At 32.3% G+C, this 17418-nt stretch overlaps 1 protein-coding gene across 3 annotated transcripts in view; it reads left to right on the top strand.

Moving 5' to 3' along the window:
* LOC126889439 (cuticle protein 19-like) overlaps window positions 1-15136 on the top strand; it is a 65302-nt gene extending 50166 nt beyond the window's left edge. For all 3 annotated transcript variants that reach the window (XM_050657742.1, XM_050657744.1, XM_050657743.1), the window contains exons 3-4: window positions 10153-10438; window positions 14726-15136. In XM_050657742.1, coding sequence (XP_050513699.1) covers window positions 10153-10438; window positions 14726-14757 — 318 coding nt within the window. In that variant the 3' untranslated portion in view covers window positions 14758-15136. The remainder of the gene's footprint in view (window positions 1-10152; window positions 10439-14725) is intronic.
* The last annotated feature ends 2282 nt before the right edge of the window (window positions 15137-17418 follow it).

Here is a 17418-nt window from a genome sequence, read left to right as displayed (position 1 = left end):
AGGCCTTTAGTTGATATTACGCATAAAAACTAGAACCTTTCATATATATATATATATATATATATATATATATATATATATATATATATATATATATAATATATATATATATATATATCTATAGGAAAATATTAGAAACTCTTTGGACCGTACCGTAGTTAAGGGAGCCGAGGTAAAAGAAAAACGTTATGGCTAAGAAATTAATATCAATCGGTTAGGGGATAATAATATATGATACATTAGGATTGTGTAATGAGTTCTCAACTTTCGAGAAGAATTTAGTACTTCGCAATGATGAATCTTCATTTTTAGTGATAAGTCACTTAATAATTAAGTTAGTTATCAGGAAAGTAAAAAAATAAACTTTTTTTTATCATTTTTTTTTTGTTTTATTGCATAGACTTAGATGTTAATTAGCCAGTCACAACTTTTTTTTTTCTATTTGTGCCGGGTGTCCCAATAAGAATGGCTCTCGGCCATATCTCAGGAACCGTTTATAGTACAGCTTTAAGAAAAAAATATTTATAACAAATGTTGCATCGGGAAAAGCCTGGAAATTATTTTTATAATTGTGGGTCCACCACTAGAGGGCGCAATTGAATATAAAAAATTAAAAAATCAAAATTTTACAAAATTTACCTAATGAAAGGACACTGGAAATCCAATCACCGTATTCTTCATAAAATTCTGCTCATATTAATACTCTTTTAATGATGTAGATTGTAATTAATCAAAATTACATAAAAAAAATATTTGATTTCACAAGTTTAAGACTACCTTTGCAAATACGAGGTGGGTGAGTGGGAAGCTTTTTATGGAAAAATGGCTGTAAGTCCGGTTCTGCTAAATCGAATTTTGCATACTTGGTCTTGTTGAAAACAGCTCTTTATCGCCAATGTAAGTGTATTATTTTCGAAATAGCCTAATAAGTAATACGCAAGCTAAGAGGCGTTATTTAATTATTTTTGGAAATCTAATTTTCTTTGGAGAATATTAAATAAAAGTATGCATTTTTAATCCTATGTTACAAAATTATACTAAATTAGCAACATAATACCGAAAACCGTATGTCGATACCTTTTTTTATCTCGAGATATCTTAAGAAACGTGTAAATTTTAAACAACTGTTAATGTCACCGGTAAACCAAGTTAAGGAAAAGTAGTGTGCTATGAAAAAAACAAAGAAACATTTTACACATGTAAACGTATATAATTAATTAAAACAACAATAAGACAAACAACACTATAAAATATAACAAAAAAATAAAAGCAACTACCTACTTACTTAGTGACGAAATAGATGTTCAAATTATCGCCCATTATTTTCGATGCAAGCATTTACTCTTTCAAGAGAAGATTGAACAGCAGTCTCAATTTTTGCTTTCGCAATGCCTTAAATGGCGTTTCGTATTCTCTAGATTCTAGATTATATTTTCTCGAGTAGTGGGCCTAGCGGCAAAAAATATATCTTTAATCCGTCCCCATAAATAAAAGTCCAAAACAGTTAAATATATTGCTATTTAAACTACTCTTGAAAGAGTAAATGCTTGCATCGAAAATAATGGGAAACAGTTTGAACATTTAGGCAGTCACTAAGACTAAGTCGGTAGTTGCTTTTATTTCTTTGATATATTTTATACGTTAAACATACGTTGTATGTTTTAATTAATTATATACGTTTACATCTGAAAATGTTTATTTATTTTTTCCGTAACACACTACTTTTCCTTAATCTCGGTTACCGGTGACAGTAATAGTTATGTTTAAAATTTATACATTTCTTAAGGTATCTCGAGATAGAAAAAAGGTATCGACATTCGGTTTTCGGTATTATATTGCTAATTTGGTCTCATTTTGTAATACATGATTAAAAATGCATACTTTTATTTAATATTTTCAAAAGAAAACCAGATTTCTGAAAATAATTAAATAACGCCTCCTAGCTTGCATACTATTTATTAGGCTATTTCGAAAATAAGGCACTTACATTGACGAGAAAGAGCTATTTTCAACAAGACCAAGTATGCAAAATTCTATTTAGCAGAACCGGACTTACAGCCATTTTTCCATAAGAAGGTTCCCACTCACTTCCACCTCTTATTTGCAAAGGTAGACTTAAACTTGTGAAATCAAATATGCGCAGAATTTTATGAAGAATACGATGATTGGATTTCCAGTGCCCTTTCATCAGGTAAATTTTGTAAATTTTGATTTTTTAATTTTTTATATTCAATTACGCCCTCTAGCGGTAAACCTACAATTATGAAAATAATTTCCAGGCTTTTCCCGAGGTAACTTTTTTAAAAATTATTTTTTTCTCAAAGCTGTACTATAAACCGTTCCTGAGATATGGCCGAGAGCCATTCTTATTGGGACACCCGGTACATAGTCATCATAATCATAATGAACATCATAATGAATGAAGTTGATACCACAAATATACTGACAGACAAGCAGGCCATTGCAATGTGCAAATCTAAAGATCCTTTCCGTTCTCATATTAATTTCATTAAGAAGGATACTTTAGAACCATCGATAAATCTGGATCCTTTGACCCCACCAAGAGTTAGATTGACCAATAACTCGAATAGTCGATATCTTTTAGCCAGATTAAGGGAACCGGATATCTTGAAGGCCATTAAAATTCATTTTGCTTTTCTACACGACCAACCTGCATCAGTATTTTATGATGGGTATACCAACACAAGTGTTAAACTGTTTCTGGCTTCCGAAGGATTTCCGACTAAGAATGAAGATCTAAGAAAAATTCTTCTAGAATTCAACGATGCTTATGGAATCGGTGCAGATGAAGTAGACGCTGATCTTGCTGCTTTTAGGTCTTTTCTCACTTCGGAAAGAATTATTCACCTGCAAAAATCAAGGGAATGTCACCGAAATTACGAGTATTATTCCACTAGCTCTCCAAGACGAAATTTTTAAATAATACGACGTGTTCTGAGGAACTAGAAACCTCGAATAATTTTAGTGATGACAACTTTAGTATGGTTCTGATTAATATTCGTTCTATAAGAAATAAAACTGACGAATTATTTTTGTTTCTAGAGGAATTAGGATTTCCCCAGATAGTTGCTGTTACAGAACACTGGCTTGCAGCCAACGAGCCTTTTTTTGTAGAGAAATATACCACAATTGCTAGGTATGATCGTCCAAACTCAGCTCATGGAGGCACCCTAATTTTTTCTGCAAACAATGATTTTTCTCTGATAACAAAATATGACTTTTTGTTGAATGAAGCCTTCTTTGAATTTTCCTTAGTTTTTAATAAAAATCTAAATCTTTACCTTATTTGCATTTATAGATCACCTGACTCTTCCGTGGAATTATTTTTTCAGAACCTGCTAAATTTGTTAGATTACTTGCCTCACAAAAGCAGAAAAATTCTATGCGGAGACTTCAACATAAATTATGCTGCTGCTTGTGCTACCCAAATGTTCTTGGTCAACATATTTGAATCATATGGTCTCTCAATGCACGTTAATTCTCCTATAAGGATTACAAAAACTACATCTACCATAATTGATTATATTGTCTCCGATTTCTCACCCCTTAATGTTTGCTCTACAGTTGTTAATGCTGAACTATCGGATCATGAAGCAGTATATACGAAATTTAACATCTTCAGCAAACCCTCCTCGAAAACCCGACGTTTAGGTAGGATTTTTTCCGCTCGGAATTTTCATAAATTTCAAAATTTATGTTTAACTTCTGACTGGCATTTTCCTTCTACGGACGTGGACTATAATTTCAGTGATTTTTTGGAGAAGCTTGTCTGTATCTTCAATAAGGCATTTCATTTAATTACGATTAAGCCAGAACTTCGCAAACCCTGGACTACCAAAGGTATCCGCATATCAGCAAAAAATATGCGTTCACTACTTGATATGAAGAAATTTACTACCAAAGTCTCTGTCACTCAATATATCACCAATTACAGAGTCACATACCTAAAACTCATCAAATCAGCTAAAAAAGCCTACTATCAAAATCGTCTGGGAAGCTCCAAAAGTGTTGCAAAGAAACTTGGTCCATAATAAACGATCTTCGAAATAAAACCCACGCAGCTCAAACATTTGCCCTTTCAAACCCTGAAAATCTAAACGAATACTTCATTAACGTGAGTAAAAATATAACATCAACTATTCAGTCTCAACAAGATCCCATTTCCTATCTCCCTAATTCAGAAATTGTCTCGAATTCATTCTTTATAAGACCAATCTATAAATCTGAATTGATCCAGACGATCAATAGTATCAAAAGCAAATCATCTTGTAGTACTGATGGACTATCCATAAAAATCTTCTCAAATCTCACAGATAATGTGTTAGAACTCCTCGTGTCACTAATTAATGATTCCTTTGAGAACGGTAAATTTCCAGAGTGCCTAAAGACAGCCATTATTATTCCTCTTCATAAAGGTGGCGAAAAATCTAATGCCTGCAACTATAGACCTATTGCCCTACTACCGGTACTCTCCAAAATTATTGAAAGGCTCATAAAAACCCGACTTATGTCCTTTCTCTTTGATAACAATATTTTATCACAAAATCAGTTCGGCTTCTTAACTAATAAATGTACAACTGATGCCATGTTTTCTGTACTTCACGAGGTTTACCAAGCACTAAACAATAATCTTTATACTGCCACTGTTTTCTGTGACTATTCCAAAGCTTTTGATTGTGTAAACATTTCGATTAAAAAACTTAGTTACTATGGAATTCGAGGTATTTCTTTGAATTGGTTCAAATCTTACTTAGATAATAAGAAACAATTGGTTAGAGCAAATGATACTGACTCTAGTCTCAAAAACATTATATGTGGAGTACCACAAGGTTCAGTATTGGGTCATCTACTTTTCCTGATCTTTATAAATGACATCACTAATTTAAAAATCGATGGAAAAATTTTTCTTTTTGCTGATGATACCAGTATCACTTGGAGCAACTCAACTATTGCAACTCTTCATGCAACTATAACTTCTGATCTTCTTACGATAAAAACCTGGTCTGACTCTAATTTACTCTCCTTTAACGTGGATAAAACGGTAGCATTATCATATAAAGGTGCTCTTCAACCCCTGCTTGTGAATAGCAGCCAGATCTCTACCGTTGATTCTGTAAAATTTCTTGGTATTCTTTTAGACAGCAACCTCAAATGGTCTCTTCATATCGATTTGTTAAGTAAGAAACTCGCCTCGGTCTGCTATGCCATAAGATCTGTTTCGAAGGACCTCAATTTAGCATCTTCTAAAATAACATATTTTCCTTTATTCGAGTCTCATCTTCAACATGGTCTTCCTTTTTGGGGGTCTAGTACAGCTGCCCAATTTGATGTTATTTTCAAATTACAAAAAAGAACAATAAGATATCTGTTTGGCCTCAGAAGAACAACCCATTGCAGAAGTTACTTTAAAGATCACGAAATTTTAACCCTTCCATCTTTGTATATTTTAGAAACTGTTTGCTTAATTCGTAAACACATGCATGTCTTTCCAGCAAGGCCTAATCATGACTACTCCAGCCGAAATTCAACTTTTGATGTCTATTTACCGATCCCGTCTTCTGAGTTAGTAAAGAAATCTATACTATATTCCGCAAAAAAACTATACAACCATCTCCCTTTACAACTCAAATCTGCAACATCCTTTCTCAAGTTCCGTAAAATGACAAAAGCTCATTTATCTAAAAGACCATATTATTCAGTAGAAGAGTTTCTTAATGACTAACTAAAAAATCACAGTAATATACAAGTAACTAAAGTGTATTATTTATCTATATTTGGGTGTCACATACAGCAGCTTAAACTTATTAGTTCCTTTGTTTGTGTTTTATTATATTATGTTGAATGTTCAATTTTGCAATTTATAGTAATTTTGCAATATACTGGTTTTTGTTTTTTTACTTCACTTTTTTAACTTGTTTATATTTTTCTTATTGACGATTTATCTAATTTTATAAAATTGTATTTGTTATTGTTATGTATATCTTTTTCGTGAATCTATGTTAAGCTTTGTCCATAAAATTGTATAATTTTCAGTGACAATAAAGCATATTTCTCTTCCGTTATATTCTATAAAGAAGGCAATGAGGTCCTTAGAGTTCCATAGCAAACTCTTCCACAGCACTCTACTCAGTTCAAAAGCTGCAGCTGGCCGCTATGGACTATCCAAGCTGCTCACAATAATATGGATTAATAAGTTTAGAGGTTAATTTTAGTTTCACAGATAAATTCCATTAAACAGTCATATATATTTTTGCTGTTAGATACAATAGATAGGATATATTGAAAGGTGGAAAAACATTACATTTTATTAAATCTTCGATTAAATTAGAGGCGTATGGAATGTATTTTGTGCACTCAAAAAAGTGTGATTCAAATCACCCACCGTCTGACATTCAGTACAAAGATTTGAATCAAATACTTTAATTCTTGCTAGATGTAGAGAGAAATATGGATGTCCAAACTTAATTCTGATTAATGTTGTTATATCTCTTCGAGGTACTACATATTTTTTAAACGAGTATATGTTTGAAACAGAAGGTTGAATCAGTAAATACTGAGATTTGGATTGTTTACAAAGATCTCGCCATGATTGACTCCACTGATTTTTAACTCGATGCTTAATTCTTCTTAAGGTGCCGAGACCGCTTGTCGATCGTTGGCTCTCATGTTGCGCAGCATATTAACAATGCTTAATAGTGTTAACTAAATCGGACATGCAAAACTTACGATTATTTGAAGTACCATACTCAATAGCTTTTTTAGCCAAACTATCAACGTATTCATTATGCGTTAGTCCTTTATGAGCTTTTACCCATAAAAATTTCACTCTTCTTTTATTTTTATGAATTTCAAAAATGATTTTCTTAATTAGTGGTGTATAAATATTTGAACGATTATTGGGAAAATCTATAGTTTGAATAGCAAGAAGAACAGAGAGTGAATCGAAAATAATTGTTGCAGATATATCTTCTGATTCTTTAAAATATTGAATTACATCATAAATTTCTATGGCTTCAGCACTGAAGATAGAAAAATCATGGCCTAACTTAAACATTTTTTCTGTTTAGAAATGCTACTAGTAGCAGGTATGTAAAAGGCACATTTAGTGCCAACTAACGTTTTAGATGCATCTGTATATAGATTTACAGGGTCTGGCCAATTGTCTAAGAATGTTCTTAATATGTTAGAGATAATATCACTGTTTTCATGGTAACTTGGTTTTACTAATTTAACTGTATGTAAAAAAGAATGAAAATATTCAAGTCCAAAGCTATCAATCACGTTATAAGAAAATAAAAATGAATTGATATTTAAATGTTTACGTATGTGGCCACCTTTATGTAATAAAACGAACGCGTTTGATTTCTATCCACTATTTATTAGAATACCATAGGTGAGTGTTATTAAGTTATTATGCAAGTTTAAAATTTAATCTCTATATTACATTAATAGGTAATTACTAGTTTCTTAATTTCTTATTTTACACATTTCCAAAATTTGTGACCTGTCTGTCTTTAATGATTTTATTAGAAGTAAAGCAATTAATTAGGTGTGAAAATATATCTGAATGGTGTGACAACTATATGATACACATGCATATTCTTTGATAAAAAGATACTACGACAGATTCCACTCCTAATTTTGTGGGCTCCGGGAATATAAAGCTTATGTAGGAAACCTACCAGTACAAGGAATAACAGATATCGAAAAAAATCATAGCCAGAACTGATTAAATGACAATATATTAACAAGCCGTTATTTAATAATAACGGCATTAAGAAAAGAAACTAAACTTAGCAACAAAAATAATTGGAAACCCCTACTGGAATCAAACCACAAATCTTAGAATTGAAGGTAAACACATCCCGTTATATTTACGATCAACCTAGAAGACCTACAAGTCCTTATGAAAAAAATTCGGCTACCACAGTCAACGATATGGACTTCTTAATATAAACCCAATGAAGACAAAGCTTATGATAAATAGCAAGAGAAAGTTAACAGAAAGTCAACTTCACCACTACTACCTCAGCACCAGTAATAAATGAAGAATAGACCAATAATCAGAAGATAAGGGCAATCTGCAGTAAAATTTACTTTATGATTATAAAAGCCACAACCTTGGAATAAAAGCAAGAATGCTACGAGGCTTCGTCTTGTCTGTTCTCTTTTATGGTATTGAATTGTGAAACTTGAACGAAGATGGCGCAAAACGTTGGAAGCATTTGAGATGTGGCTGTATCGGAGAATACTCAAGATCCCGTGGAATAATCAAATTATAAATGAAGAGGTTCTCAGAATACTGAAGAAGAACCGAGTGAACAACATCAAATATCGAGAGCTACAGAATTGCGGAGACATTATTATAATGTCTCCGCAATTCTGTAGCTTTCGATATTTGATGTTGTTCACTCGGTTCTTCTTCAGTATTCTGAGAACCTCTGGTAAAAACTGATTAAATTCTGAGAACCTCTGGTAAGTTTGGTAAAAAATGCAATTTTCTTCAGAATAGAAAGATTAGATTACAAAAAAAGTTTAAATAGGAAATTGTAGGTTATTTAATTCCCAAGAACTTGGTTTGAAAAAAATTTTCTACGGCAAAAATTGAGTGAATCCTAAATAAGTGTTATCGAAAAACATTGATTTTTTCGATAAAAACTAACACTTTCAATGGCGAATAAATGGAAAACTATTAATTTTATCAAAAAAATGTATGGAATATTTTTTGCTTAGAATGAATGTTTTATCAACTTTTGCGGTCAAAACATAATAAAAAATTTCCACCCCCGAGATGAGGTGGCAACCACCCCATGGTAAAAGCGCCTTTCGATATCATATTGATTTTGATCCTTAGAGTATCCACTACTTATTCTCAAATTTTCAAGCAAATCGATCCATTCTGTAAAAATTGCGAGGTGAAAAGCTTCGGTTCCTGGACTATAATAGTTGGGTTGAATATAGTTTGAATGGGTTGATAAAGGTGGTTTTTGCATGTTATTACAAGTTTTAATTGTCAATAATAGCTCAGTCAATTTTTGCCGCAGAAAAAATTTTTGCAAACCAGTTTCTTGGAAATTAAATAAGCTATAGTTTCATATTTAAACAGTTCTTCGTATCTTTGATGCTTATCTTTCTATTCTGAAGAAAAGGCCATTTTTTCCCAAACTACAAAAATTCGTTATTCGATTTTAACTCCATTTTTTTAAAACTAATCATTCTAAGCCGGTCAAAACTTTAGAACCTATTTATACATAAATAAAGAAGGCTAAATAAGATTAATAACTAATTTTAATTAGTAGAGTGGTGATTAGGAGGTTGCTTCCGATCATCTTTTCGCTGAAAAATATAGGGACTGGCATTCTTTTCATTATAAGTCACTTAATATTTTAGCTAGAGACTATTTTTTTATTTCTGGTGATAGATATTTTTTAATACTTTAAATTAGTTTAAACAAGTTATCCTCGAAAAATGCATAGTTTTTCCGTCTTTTGACTTTGAAACTACAATACTTAGCATTTGACGAAGAAGAGCTAACATATAATAAAGTATAACACAATTGCTATTGGTCTTAAAAAAATTTAAAAGACGGTTTTGTTTATTTTTGAAAAGGTACATTTTTTTAAGTAAAGTTGTTTGTTTTGATAAAACGAAAACTTTTGGAGTTATTAGCAGAAAACTTATTAAAAACATTGATTTCTTGGACAAAAAACTAACAATTTCGATAGCGAATAAATCGAAAACTATTAATTTTATCAGAAAAATGTATATAATGTTTTTTGCATAGAATGAATGCTTTTACCAGCTGTTGCGGTCAAAATATAATAAAAAAGTTCCACCCCCGGGATGGGGTGGCAAATACCCCCAATTCATTGTTGTTTCCAATTCATCAAATCCAATTTAGTTTACGATTCTATCAGTTTCATGGCACTTTATGTGTTCGTTACTAATATCTTAGGTAATCGTATTACAGCCGTCCAAAGAGGTATAAACTGAAACCATATTTTTACTTTTATAACCATATATTTTCTAACTTAACAATAAAAAAACTTCTTTACAACAAAAATTCATATTCACATATCCACTGATTTTTGTATTGTTGACTAGACTAAACATTTTTTTTAATAATTTTAGGCGTATCCCAAATACCAATTCAACTATGGTGTCGCTGACGGCCATACAGGAGACCAAAAGAGCCAATCAGAAGTTCGTGATGGTGACGTTGTAAAGGGACAATATTCCGTAGTCGAACCAGACGGCACTGTACGTACCGTACAATATACTGCTGATGATCACAATGGTTTCAATGCTGTAGTAACAAGGACTGGACACGCTGCTCATCCTGCCACTCCCATAGTTGCACAGAAAGTCATTGCTGCTCCAGCGGTTGCTCATGTAGCTGCTCCGGCATATGGATTAGGTAAACATCTACCACGTTATTTGTATAAGTAATATTTGGTAATCAAGAATTGCAGTTAATTCTTCTTGTTCACGTGCCATATCAAAATTATCCGACGTTGGCGATCACCATTGCGAAGGCATTTCGGTCTTCTGCAATATGGAATAATTGTCCTGCATTTGATATCTGCGTCCATTCACGAATGCCTTTTAATCAAGAAACCTGTTTTCTTTCTACACTTCTACGGCCCTCTATTTTGCCTTTATGGATCAGTTGTAATATTTTATTTCGACTTGCCCTCACTATATGTCCCAGATAAGACATGTTTCGATGTTTAACAGTCTATAGCAATTCTCTATCTTTGTTGACTATCCTTAGTAATTCTTCTATCCTTCAATTTTTTTTTTGCTGTCCAGGGTATCTTCAGCATCCGTCTATGAATCCACATTTTCAATGTTTCAATTCTGTTCATGGTCGATACTTTTAGCGTCCACACTTCTGCACTATACAAAAGTACGGACCAAACATAGCACTTAACCATTCTTTGTCTTAGTTCTAAACTGAGATGATTATTGCAAAGATATGACTTCATTTTCATAAAAGTAGTTTTAGTCACTGCTATTTTACGTTTTATTTCTATGTCTGGATCTAGTTGGTGCGTTATCATAGTTCCCAAATATGTCATTTTGTGAACTTTCTCAACTTGGACTCCGTTTAATTGAAGCTTTGCATCGGTATGTGGGTCACGACTAGACACTAAAAGTTTGGTTCTGTTTGAGTTTATTTTAATGCCCATTTCCTCTCCTACCTCGTGAATACGATCAAGCAGAATTTAAAGACCTTCAATATTATATGACAGAATTATTGTATCGTCTGCATATCTAATCACATTAAGTAGTTCCCCGTTGATTTTTATCCCATATGGCTGTCTCTCAAGTGCCTTTTTAAATAACTGGTCCGAGAAAACATTGAAAAATGTTGGCGACAAAATGCAATCTTGTCTGACTCCTCCTTGTATGGAGATGTCATCGGTGTAGTTATCTCCAATTTTTACGACAGCAGTTTGATTCCAGTACAAATTTTTAATGACACGAATATCCTTGTCATCTATTCCGATATTTTTCAGTATTTGCATTAATCTTACATGCTGCACTTTATCGAATGCCTTTTCGAAGTCCACGAAACATGCAAATACATCTTTTCTTTGGTAACGGCATTTTTGTAATAGGATGTTAAGCTCAAAGTGCCTCCCTGGTTCCCATAGCATTTCTAAAACTAAATTGGGTATCTTCTGGATCTTTTTCGCATTTGCGTCTAATTCTGTTGTGAAATATTCTTACAGTTAATACAAGGCTTATATAGGTTACCCCTTAACCTTCGGATGACCAAGCGGGGGAAATTGTGACCCCAGCGTATGTTTTTCTTTAATAAATTCAAAAGTATTTTCAATTTTTAACTCATTATTTTTTTATTTGACTTTAGTATCATTCTAGATATCCTCATATTTTGAAATAAAAAAAATTCCCTATATTTTACGAATAAAAAATATATTCTGAAGTTGATGTTTAGTAAAATAGCGTCTATTATGTGCAATTCCAAGTAGTTTTACGCTAATGACGTCGACTTTGCAAAGTAACAAGACACTTACTCAACATACACACTACACATGACACTAACACTCATGTTGTGACTGGCTGTATGACATAAATTCCATGCCATAAAAAAATAAAAAATAACCTTCATTTTTTTGTTAATTGTCATTTTTGACATTTTTGACCTGGGTCATTTTTCCCCCCATTGGTCATCCGTGTAACAAAAAAAGGTTGGTCATCGGAAGGTTAAATTGCTTAGATCTATCAGATTTTATCTATAGTAAATCATCATCAACATCCCCTGTTCTTATTTGCGGACTATCCCAGGTCATTTATGTTATTCCCAAAAAATGTCTTGCCTTAATTTCATTAATATCATTATCATCATCCAGCTTTCTGTGTCCAAAGTTGATCATAGCTCTTCCCTAATTTCTTTCAGTTCTGTCGGTCTTGAGCTGCGTGCAACCAATTCCCAGCGACAGTTTTGACTTCGTCTATCCATCATGTAGGTGTTCTACCTCCACTTATTATATTTGCTTATAGTCTCCAAACTGTAATTTTTTGGATCCACCTTCTGTAATTTATTTTGGCTACATGGCCCGCCCAATTCCACTTCAGCCATACTGTTCGCTCTATGAAATCTGTAATTTCTTCCCTTCTTCTGAATTTAGACAATAGGTAATACAAACAATCATATTACAAAATATAATCAATGTTTCTTTATAGATCAATATATACACATAAATTATAAAAATTATTATTTATTTTTCCATTGAGTGTTTTGGTGACACTTAAAACTACGGAGTATTATTGCCTTTTTGCACTTGCATCTGTTTGTGTAACTATTTTGTTCTAGCTGGATTTGACAAAACCTTTTCCGATCCAACTGGATCTCTCGTATCTGCAACCCTTAGCGATATTTTAGAGATACCTTATCTAACTTTTTGGGGTATTATTGTCTCTGTCTCTTTCAGATCAGAATTCGATATTTGCCATCCAACATTTTAAGAAGTAGTAGAGTAGTAAGGCTCTGAAGTACGTAACGTTAAGGGTTGCAGCTACGAGAGGTTCAGTTGGATTAGGACAAGGTTTTGTCAAATGTAGCTTCAACAAAAACTGTTCTAGAAACAGATGCAAAAGCACGAAGGCAATGATAATCCGCAATAAACACTCCATGTAAAAATAAATAATTTTACAATTGAGGTATAATTATTGCTTTATAAAAAATACTGATTATTTTTTTACAACATGATTGTTTGTATTACCAATTTTCCATAAATTTTAACGAGGAGTCATTATCTTATAATAAAAATGATTATTTTCCAATTACAGAGTATTTTATTCAGTGCATCTATTTATTTTTGTTTTGTAGGTATATTATAAAGACCTTACTATTTTATCCTGCAGTGTCCGTATTAATATTAGGATATCCTATCGTGTTTAGGACAAACCAGTTTGGCCTAGGTCAAACTAGTTTATTCTAACGCGTTCAGAAAGAACTAGCTTGGCCTAGGCGAAACTAGTTTGTCCTGAAATCCGGTTTGGCCGGTAACATATATTACATACTTTTTAAACCCCCGTTTCTTTTTATAATTGATTCTTAATGCATGACCTAGTCACTTTTCCCCTTTTCTATCTATTATTATTATTTTATCATTTGGGTGGTTATTATTTTCTTTGTTTGTTCGAAGTCCGATCGTGTCGAATTCCTGTGCAAATTTAATAATTTTTATTTGCATATGATTTCGGTTTTCGGTTAGATGGACGGTAAATAAGCCGCCAACTAAATATGAACATTTCTACAAACAAAACTAAATGTAGGGTAATAGCAAAAGTTCCACCCAGATATAAGTTAGTGGTTGAGAACAACCCCATAGAACAGGTGATACAATTCAGATATCTGGACATAGATATATCAAGCACCCACGACCCAGTAAAGGACCTGAGGAGTCAGATCAACAAAGCATCTGCATTGCCAGGATGTCTGCGGGAGATAGTCTGGTCAAATCCGTATATGCGCACAGATAGTAAAATTAGGATCTACAAGATACAAGATCTACACTACAATCTTACATACGACCGATCATGACATATGGTATAGAAGTGCGCGAAGGCACCAACAAAACGAAACAGATGCTAAGAGTTGCCGAAATGAAAACCCTAAGAACAACATGGGAAAAACTAACCTAAACTAGCTAAACTAACTAAACCTAAATGGGGAAAACAAGAAGAGACAGAGTGAGAAATAAAGACATTAGAGAGCAATGCAAAATTGCCCTACAAAACAACCCGCCCGGTTCAAGATCCCCCGGAAGACCACCTAAAAGATGAAGGGATATTTGGCAATCTACGTTCCAGGAAATTGACCAGAGGCAGCTTCAGAATTAAACAGATCGAAAGATCTTCAAGAAGTAAAAGAAGACAGGAGAAGAGGTTAGATGGCAAATGTCATTGGCTTATTCAAGATCTTCCTTCTAATTAAGTATTTGAATAAGTTCCATCTGATGCATGTTCGATCATCAGTTACTGTCCAGTCTATCGTAATAAGGAAGAGGGGATAGGGGATAATACACAACACTGTTTGACTCCACTTTCTATGGCTATTTCTTCTGTTTCTTCACTTAAGTGTCCCGCTGATTTCAAATAATATATTTATATTTATAATTTAGATCTATTAACACGAAACAATTATTCATAAATTGTGTTTTATTTTCAGGACCTGGTTATGGCCTAGGATCACATTATTAAACCTCACCGCTACTTTATATCCAATTTGTACATTTGCCTAAGGGTTGCAGTAGGACCATAGCACTTTGACTGCCGTAAATACTTGTGTGCTTGTTTCTACTGTATTACATTATTTAATTTTTGGCCTTACATTAAAGCAAGAACTTGAGTAATGTAAATTGTACAATGAAATGCTAAAATTATCGCCTGAATACTGTTTATTTTAATTTATTATTATTTATTTTGACGTTCTGGGATATATTTTGAACTCGACCGCTATGCCAAATGATACCTGTTTGATGTTGTTCTTATTTTGCGCTTGTAATAATACTGATGTAGATGTGTGTTGTATATAATGAGCTAGTGTGTTTTATATAATAAATATACTCCGTATAATATATTTTTTGTGTTTTATTTATAAAATTTGCAACAACGTCGGATAAACAGAGATACGAAGATAAAGAATATTAAAAAAAACACTGGTTCAATGACGAATGTAAAACAAATTTGAAGAAAAGATTAGAATGGAGATTAGAATCTGTGATCACAAAAACAAAACGACCTACACTGAACCAAAAAAGTACGTAAATATAATGAAAAAAACATTGATTCAAAAACGGGGAGCATTAATTTTCGTCCAAAGATCAGTATCATTGGTCCAATGTAAGTAGATACATTAACTAATCCTCAAAAACATTAATTTTTATGAATTAGTACGTTCATTCAATGTACTTTCTAGTTAAGAATTAATGTACCGATACATTGATTCAATGTACCGATACATTGATTCAATGTACTGATACATTGATTCTTAACTAGAAAATACATTGAATGAACGTACTAATTCATAAAAATTAATGTTTTTAAGCATTAGTTAATGTATCTACTTACATTGGACCAATGATACCGATCTTTGGACGAAAATTAATGCTCCCCTTTTTTGAATCAATTATTTTTTTCATTATATTTACGTACTTTTTTGGTTCAGTGCAAAATTCTAATATGATCTTCGACTTCTTGCTGGATCTTCCCGATGTAAGAATGATTACTGGAAATCTCTGATGGTATATTTTATTAGTTCGTACAATATATCGATGTAGAACCCAAAGAATAACTGCATGTTAGCCATCTACAATTTATATTAATAATTATTATAAAAAAAATAAATCTAAATAGTGAACATAGTTGTATTTTTGGGTATCACTTTTTTTATAGAAATATTTTAATTTAACCTGAAAAAAATTGCTAGATGTTGAGATGTTTATTTTTACTTTGATAGATACTACCGACTGCAAGAGTTAATAAAAGTTTTCAATTATTTACGGTTTAATCACCTAAAGACTTAATTTACTAATCTTTTATAAGATTATACCATTTAGAAATATTTTCAAATGGTTCATATTTTCTTTTACCTATGTGTCGAATTAGCTTTTGAAAAATTTACAGAGAACAAAAATTGATTAATACTAAATATGCAGGATTGAATAATGAAATAAGTACTTACATTCCGTAATGTCTTCATGGGTAATCTTTTCAAATAAAAATTTATTTGTTTTATTCTTGATATGACTTTCACACCGAAGAAAGGAGATACTTCTTTCGAAATTATTGCTGTCCCATCCATCAATAAGTCCATTTCCATTTCCAAATGCCACTCCAAAGTCCATATCAATTTGCAAAAGTGGAAATAGAAGTACAACTTACTTTTATAGAAATCCAACAAAATAATTTATAAATAGTTAAAAATACATGTAAATACATACCTTAGAAACATCAACCAAATCACTATGCCAAACACCGCTCCTCAGAGTCTGCAGGGTGACTGTCTGCTAGGAGGCTGCAACTGTTGTCACGTGATTTTTTTACACCAATAAAAACACTTATAGAGTTTTAAGAAATGTGTCGGTTTATGTACAAGATCATTGCTACAATGAATTGATCATTGATTCAGGTATATTACATTAATACAATGATTGCGTTACATCAAAACAATGTATCGAGTTATTAATCAAAGTCGAAAACATTGATTTGATGTTACGAAAACATTGATTCCATAAACGAGTTCGTAATTTAAAGAACACTGTACATTAGTGCAACGTTTTATATTCATTAATTTAACCGCATAATCCTGATGTATAATTTCATATATACAATGAATAAATTATTAGTATTATGAAAAAAGTCATTGGATAGATAAAAAGATTCATTGGAATAATAGAATGTGAATTGGAATTTAATGAATAGAATTACATTGTAATAATGAATATGGTCGTTACTTAATGACTACATGTTTATAGTATTAACGAAATTTTCATTGAATCAATGTAAAAAAATCAATGATTGGCGTTCATTGGTACTATGTACAATATTTTTTTCAGTGTATAGTACATTCCTTCACGGTTTTTGCTCTAAATTTTAACCCTTAAGTACCGTCTCTCAGACGGCATCGCTTGTTGAAAGTGGAATATTTCCCTTCCTAGAAAATTTTGAAGGTCACCCGTTTATGACTTTTCAAGTTGGGTTGTTCCTTAGTAGTATTGAATTCGGCAATTTTCGGCAGGTTATCATTCGAAAGATATTTAGACTCAAATTGTGATTGCCGTCTAATAGACGGGGTGTTAGTGTTTGTGCCCAGTTCGTCATTAAACATAAATTCCCCAGTTCGTCAAAAAGTTCAAATAA

Source organism: Diabrotica virgifera, chromosome 8, assembly GCF_917563875.1.
Source record: "Diabrotica virgifera virgifera chromosome 8, PGI_DIABVI_V3a".
In the NCBI taxonomy this organism is placed as follows: domain Eukaryota; kingdom Metazoa; phylum Arthropoda; class Insecta; order Coleoptera; family Chrysomelidae; genus Diabrotica; species Diabrotica virgifera.
Note: the sequence above shows the minus strand (reverse complement) of the source record. Positions and strands in the feature narration are given on the sequence as shown.